Source organism: Etheostoma spectabile, chromosome 9 (genome assembly GCF_008692095.1).
Source record: "Etheostoma spectabile isolate EspeVRDwgs_2016 chromosome 9, UIUC_Espe_1.0, whole genome shotgun sequence".
NCBI lineage: Eukaryota > Metazoa > Chordata > Actinopteri > Perciformes > Percidae > Etheostoma > Etheostoma spectabile.
Window position 1 is genome coordinate 22,347,841 of NC_045741.1, and position 7,310 is coordinate 22,355,150.

Genomic DNA, 7,310 nt, shown 5'->3' on the forward strand with positions numbered 1-7,310 from the left:
CTGTGCACCCACATATTAACAGCCAACTGTATGATTATAATATATATTATTTTCTCTAACACTGGATCAACTCTCAATGAAATAAATAAATCTTTTTCACTTCAGCAAGACAAATCCAGAGGGAATCAGTGGTACATTTTGCTCATATCTTTTTCTTTCTTCTCTCTACAGAGAAAGCTGCTGGCAATCTACCTCCACAATGATGACAGTGTTCTTGGCAATGTCTTCTGTTCTCAAATGATGTGCGCTGACTCCATTGTCGCCTACCTGAGCCAGAACTTTATCACATGGGCCTGGGATGTCACTAAAGAAGCTAACAAAGCCAGGTACCAGAGTTTGTTTCTTGCTGGCCATAGAGCTGAACTTTAGTTTAATACATACAGTACATCCTTTTTTTACTAAATGTATGATATGACTTACCTATGATCTTACCTTAAAGACGTTTGACTGCAATAAATATACAGTGTTCATTTTATTTGGTACACAAACATGGGGTGGACACAATAATAGGAACACCTGTATAATATACCTTAAGTACAATAGTTCTGACTTAAAATACTACATTTGTGACACTTAAACTCAGCTTAAACTATTCATGCTAGGCAAGTATGGATTCAACTTGAGTAATATTTTGTGGTGCTGTAGTATTGGATTGCATTGTAGTATCAAGTTGTCCTGTTAGTGTGTCAGCCCCTATTGCTACAACTGTAGTACCATGTAGTGTCCAGTTTTAACAGTTTTAAGCTACAGTCCATGTCACATATTGCTACATGAGTGATCAGCAAGGTTCCAACAAGTCTAGTTTATATTTAGTAATATATTTAGTTAGTTATTTATTAGTCATGTTTCATTTTGCAATAACACATGAATGCTGTTATAAAGCAGTATACCAGTGGTATTCCCTGGTCTCGAAGTCTCATCATTAATCTAGTGAGTAAACAGTTTTGATAATCACTCCGAATAATAACCAAAAATATAAGCCTGGGTTGTTTAAAAACACTGAATTAATTCTCTGGACCTCTCAGAGATCCAGGCATCAGAATTATACTGTGTTTAGTATTTTGCCAACTGTAAAGTTAAAGTAGAGCAATAAGTAAACCTCTAAGCCCTGACTGCATGCTTAATCCTTATGTTTTATTTATGTGTGGCTTACTGTCTGGATGAGTGGACTGTTTGCATACTGAGTTGTATCTAATAAAGAGGATATTGAATGTATTTCAGTAGGAGAGCAGCTTGATTGTGTGCAGAGGGCTCTGCAAACTGCCAGAATTCCCTGTTAAGGAAGCTGTTACTATCTTGTTTTAGTATCAACATTTTTGATCAGAGGAGGTGAATATAGTTTAAATTAGTGCTCTGCCCAACCCTTTTACTTGCAATTATATAGTTATTAAAATTTGAATCCAGCAAAGACTGAAGATGAGATCTATGTTTTGTCATTCCAGTGTGGTCAGCTTTTAGAATAATGATCTAAAATGTTAGTGTGGATGGAACCTCATTCAACACATAAACAGCTCAATCTATTCGCATTAGTGTGGACATATCTTTAATTGCTGGCATTCAGCTCTCACTCCATTGCTCACACCCTGTATCTCTGTCTTCTACTTCATTCTCTTTTTGAAGCTCAAAGGTTGCATGCTAACAAAAGGCGTTGTGTTTGCATGGCAAGACCCCTGATTGGGCAATCTTGACTAAGCTTCCTGAATAGAGGGTCAGTGGGATACGAAGGACTCCCTTGGAGTCTAAACATCTCTATCTATAGTTTTGGTGTAGCTCTAGCACTCTGTGTTGGTAACTGGCAGGTCTATGCCACACTTGTTTATTAGGACACAGGTCCTGCTACTATATTGTTCATTTTTTATTTTTAATAATATAGTGTAGAAAATAACTTTAGTCTGCAACGTGTAGCAGATGATCAGATCCCCTGTTGGTAGACGTGTTGAGCTGTGGAGAGGTGGAAGTAAAGGTGGACCTGCTGAGGGAATGATTGGTTTCCCTCTTACCATTGAGCCCAGAGTTCTCTCCTACTTCCCCTCATCTTTCTGCTACATCTTTTCCTCCCTGATCCTTCAATCTCTCTTTATTTCCCTTCTCTTTATCCTACTACCTCAACCCTCTCTCCCCAGAACCTCCAGAGTTAAGCCTGCCCTCTGGTAGCAGCCATTTAAGAAAGACTCGCACCGTGACCTCACCCCTTCATTATTTCTTTTAAAGAAATTCCCTCCTTCCTTCATTCCACTCTCCTTTCTCTCCCATTGGCCTCCTTTTGCTTTTTGCCCCAGCTGAGTCTTTTTATTGCACATTAAAAGGCAGGCAACATCTGGAGCTTTTCATCACACACAGCTAGTCCCTGCCTTGCTGCTAACACACACACACACACACACACACACACACACACACGCACACGCACACGCACACACGCTTCTCTGCATTCTCACGCTCTCTGGTTGATCCAAAGTGACTGGTGATTGGCATCAATCACACAAGCTGTTAGAAAGGTATCCTGATTTTGTATGTATGTGTGTTGAACCTGCTGATGTTGGAATGTGGCTGTTGCTTAGCTCTCGGTATTCTCACAGGCCTCTTAGTTTAATAATTAGTTATGCATAAATGTAGTTTTGCTGATTGGATGCCAGTGTAATTGTCACCCATGGAAATTAATATAAAATATCATACAGATGCTGTACTGTTATTGTACATGGAAAATATCCAAACTATAGGTAGATACACGCACTTAAAATAGATCATTTTATAAGTGTGGGTCATGCTTCCTCAATTGTATTGCACATTTTATTCAATGCTAACATATCTGTACATGCACCCTTAAAGATTAAACTAAAGTAACTTTATTGTCTTGCTAAGTATTTTATAGGGAGCATACAATGGCCTGACACAATAATATAAGTGTACAATGACCAAGAAACACACAGGTGTTCATGTTATTGTAAATGACCTTTGAGTGTAAGCTGATGTCCTAACTGCAAGGAGCAGAAACCAACATGCAAACCTGTTCTGTACACTTGACTTCTCGTCTTGACATCCTCCTACCTGAAAACATAAGGGGGGACAAAATGTCATTTTCAATTCAAAACATGTCCATGTTTGCTCTTAAACAAAGTGTGTATGACACAGTGCGCAATCAGGGCAACTGGTTCCCATACATACTCCCGTACAGGTGGCTGGCAAAAATATTCCCTGCAGTGCTACTGTACTGCCTGACTCATCAGCTGCTCAGTGGAGCAAATGTCAGGTCTAACCAGTCTACTTGCATCTTCACACACCACTTTGATTTGAAGAAATGTGATCTGACAGTTCAGGGAAACATTAACTATTTTAGCTGTCTGGATGTACATATAGAGATAGAGATGGGATTGGTGACAAATTAGAAGCTGTCAATCACAAAACCATTGGAGCCTTTAACTCACCTTAGCTGCAAGTTCCACGCAGGTGTTTCCTCTACATTTAGTTACCCCTGAAGGTTTTTAAAGTCCAAAGGTCTGGTACGGACTAGGCTACATTCTTTACCATGTTATGTTATGGCTGGTTGATACCATGCTGAACTGTTCACCTCAGTTCCTGCAGTAGTTTGACTTCCTTCTGCCCTCAGTATTGTGTCCATACTTGTTCTATAGGTGGATTGATCTTAAGTGCTTCATATGCTAGTTACAGCCTTTCTGTCATGCTTAGTTACAGTGGAGACATATACATGTTTAGGTTGTGTTTACAGGTCGAGCAGTTTTAATGTTGTGATGATGATTTTTTACTGTGGTCAACTGACTTCCTTAGTTTTTGAGATTGAAACCAAAGCAGGTTGGCTTGTGTTTGATGGGAGATTTAAGATTGGGTTACCCTTCAAGTGAGTATCCATTGTTCCCTGGCCTTTCATTACAGGTTAGAGTTTCGCTGTGGGCTATTGTTATGATCTGCCTGGGTCGAGGTCTGAACAAGGACAAATGTCAGGACAAAATGATCAGAAGGATTTTGGGTACCCAACTTCTTCATTGCAAGAATTGGGTCACTCAAAGTTCAACATTTTTGAAAAGTGTTGTTTGACTCGTATTCCTAAAACATCTTGAGTTCAGTTCCGCTTTGAGCTTAGGGGCTGTTTAGCCTTCACATATTTCAGAGATCTTTAAGGCGGTCATCTATAGTTTGAGCAAGTACTAGTACAATTATTACTTTAGAAAGCACCACAATGTGCTATATTTCACAGTTCGAAAAGTCTGCAAGTAGCTCCCTCAGCTTTGGCTTCATGTTTTAATGAGTTACACCCCCTCTCAGACAGCATACCTTCCATTTATCTTCTTTTTCTGACCCTCTGTCCTTCCATCTATTCCATTACTTCTCTATTTTACCAGCCAGTTATTAAAGTAGATCTTATTAAAAGGCGGGAGAAAAAGCTAATCTATATTTGCATTCAGTCTATAGCAATTCATTAATATTATGACATTTACAGGGAGCTTGGCGGGGCCCCGGCTGCCTGCTACCCTTTTCCCTCTCTGAAATGTTAATTTAAAAAGTTCTGTCTTTGTAATGGAATAAGAAATCCTCTCTTGTCCTATCAATTCTGGGTGTCTGGTGAGGAATACTAATTCATCTACGGTTCCAATGGAGATAGCATATCACTCTGATGGAATAGGAAAATGCAGAATTGGTTTTAAAGTCCTTAATGCCACGAGTGGTATGTATTTCTCTTTTCTGCTGCAGTTGGAAAAGCTGGAGTATACGCCTTCTTTTCCACATGTTGTAAAAATGTTTGTTTGTACATACACGTATGTGTATGTATCTGCTTTGTGGTCTATGTATCTTTTTAAAGGACAGGTTTTGAAATATTTATTCAGTAATCAAATGAATTGAATACAATAAAAAGATACATTTGAACTGGATTATTTCTTTGTCTTCCAGACTACTCACCATGTGTACAAGGCACTTTGGCAGTGTGGTGACACAGACTATACGGACATACAAGACAGACCAGTTCCCCCTGCTCCTTATAGTCATGGGCAAACGAACGTCCAATGAAGTTCTAAATGTTATTCAAGGTACTTCAACTTTAATAATAGTTTGATATATATATATATATATGTAACTCATGTAAAAACACAAACTAAATTACACATTGTTTTATCTTTAGGCAATACAACAGTGGACGAGCTGATGATGAGGTTAATGGGAGCAATGGAGATCTTCACAGCACAACAACAAGAGGACATCAAAGATGAGGTACAGTTTGAGTACAATCAGGGCGCCTGTGATTTCAGCAAAACAAAAAAATGCTTTGGATTTTTCTGAAAAGAAACTTGCTCATACCTGGTGTTAACTTCAATGGCTTAGGTGGTCCCGACCTCCAGTAGTCTCTCTTGCCAGACCTATCTCCACAGCGCTGCAGAGTAAGGTCTGGCTCCTCCACACATACACTCCTGGATAGGAGAAATATTTCTTTAAACCAATTACAATCGTCGTGGGCAAGGCTAAGCTCCGCTCGCAGCAACGGTGTATCTGCAAAATGGTCTCGAGAAGTACTCAAGACTTGTTTTTGTGGAACATTTGCACCCCGCAAAAGAAAACATCAGATAAAATATTAAATGAAGTCAAAGCTTTAGTGCATAACTTCTTTATAATAATGAATGTCTGTTATATTCAAGTCATTGCCAAATGAGTTGCTACAAAGCTCATTAAGACTATTGGCTCCACAATCCTCTCAGCATAGCCATACTGAGAAAAGTTGTGTGGTGTCTGGCAACTTTTGCGCGCCGAAACTGAAGTGAAGATAATTACCTCTTCTTAGAATTCATCATGTTGTTTTAATCCTTCTTGGCCACTAGCAACTGCGTGAATGCGGGGTGGGATTGGTGCGCGATCACGGAAGGCTTGTATCATGTGGACGCGCTGACAGCTTTGTCATTACTTAGAATTTCTCATGGGGGCGACAGAAACTACGCACTATAGCTTTAACTGTTCACACAATACAGTAACGTGAGCTATTTAGATTAGCTGGATACATAGTTAATCGTAATTTGCTCCTACCAGTGTATCGCTGTGTGTGTTTTGTCCGTATGGAATCCCTGCCAATTGATTCCAAATCGTCCCAGTTAATGCCATAAACATATTCTCTGTTAAATTTTTACACTCATTCCTTAAAAGAACCAAGCAGGCCTTGTTGCAAGATCCAAATTTTTTTCCAAAAAACGTGCCATTTTCAGCAAATAGCTTGCTAGCTCGAAGTTTGCAGAAACCAACAGAATTTTACCAGGCGATGGACATCCGGCGTAAGATCAGGCGATTATCCTTTAAATGAATTGTTGTCCATCCTTGACTTGACCTTGAGTAACAATGCAAACCGTCTTCACCTTAATTTTGCTGATTTGGCCTATGACTATAGCCACATTCAAAAGCCCTTGTGGAACAGTTGAGCCAGTCTTTTACATCCTGCTTAGATATCAATCGCAACATGCTGAGACAGATCAGACGCCATTTTTAAACTCTGGCATTCTTGTAATGACAAGTAGAGAATACTTGACCATTTCACCTCATTCCCCTTTAGTTTTAGTTCAATGTGCCAACTACACTCTTTGGTTTTTGAAAAGGTACAGGACTCATCTTCCATTCACTCCAGTGTGTAGGTAAAAGTCTGTTACTCCAATAGAAAATGGACAAACAGCATTTAGGGATACACTCCATAAAAGAAAGTAAGGCAACGATGGTGGAGGTTTTTTCATGTCATAGACAGGAATCTGGGACAGTATGACAGGGAGGTCCCCTTACTTTCAAAGAATTTCACCTGACCCTCTTAACCATTTACTGATGTGTTTACTCAGTGACATCAAACAAGAGAATGAATGGCACACTATGTGTTTCTGTCCAGATAGATTTTCAGTCAGCTGAGTATTGGAGTAATCTTCTCGTGCTCTCTTTTCTCTTTACTTTAATAACTTTTGCTCAATTTAGGAATTTGAAACAATATAGAACACTCTTCTTATTGACTAACATGTTTTAAATAGTTTTTTTAATAAGATACATAGAGATTAAAGTTAAGATAGAATTGTCATCATTAATAAGACCCTATCCTTCTTCCTGCGTATCACATATACTAACTGTGAGATTGTCTCTCTTATTCCCACACTCTGTCAGCCTCTCACTTACATTGTTGCCTCTTTTTTATCTACTGTTTCTATAGATGACAGGTGTCACACCATATCAAAAATTTAACAGTTAAAGATTCAGTCAACCAGACAGTCTGTCCAACAATGCTAATGTGATAGTCATAGCATTTCAGTTATGGGAAACGTGGTGTGTGAGACACACACACACAC

General features: G+C 39.1%; 1 protein-coding gene and 1 long non-coding RNA gene across 3 annotated transcripts in view; one reads left to right on the forward strand and one right to left on the reverse strand.

The window, feature by feature from the left end:
* faf1 (Fas (TNFRSF6) associated factor 1) overlaps positions 1-7,310 on the forward strand; it is a 64,440-nt gene that overhangs the window by 40,427 nt on the left and 16,703 nt on the right. For both annotated transcript variants that reach the window (XR_004333306.1, XM_032524788.1), the window contains exons 13-15: positions 172-326; positions 4,903-5,039; positions 5,132-5,220. Coding sequence is in view for 1 of the 2 variants with exons in the window: in XM_032524788.1 (XP_032380679.1) it covers positions 172-326; positions 4,903-5,039; positions 5,132-5,220 (381 nt within the window). In the remaining variant the exon portion in view is untranslated. The remainder of the gene's footprint in view (positions 1-171; positions 327-4,902; positions 5,040-5,131; positions 5,221-7,310) is intronic.
* The window catches only part of LOC116694900 (uncharacterized), a 23,205-nt gene that overhangs the window by 2,217 nt on the left and 13,678 nt on the right, over positions 1-7,310 (reverse strand). The gene's annotated exons all lie outside the window — the stretch shown is intronic.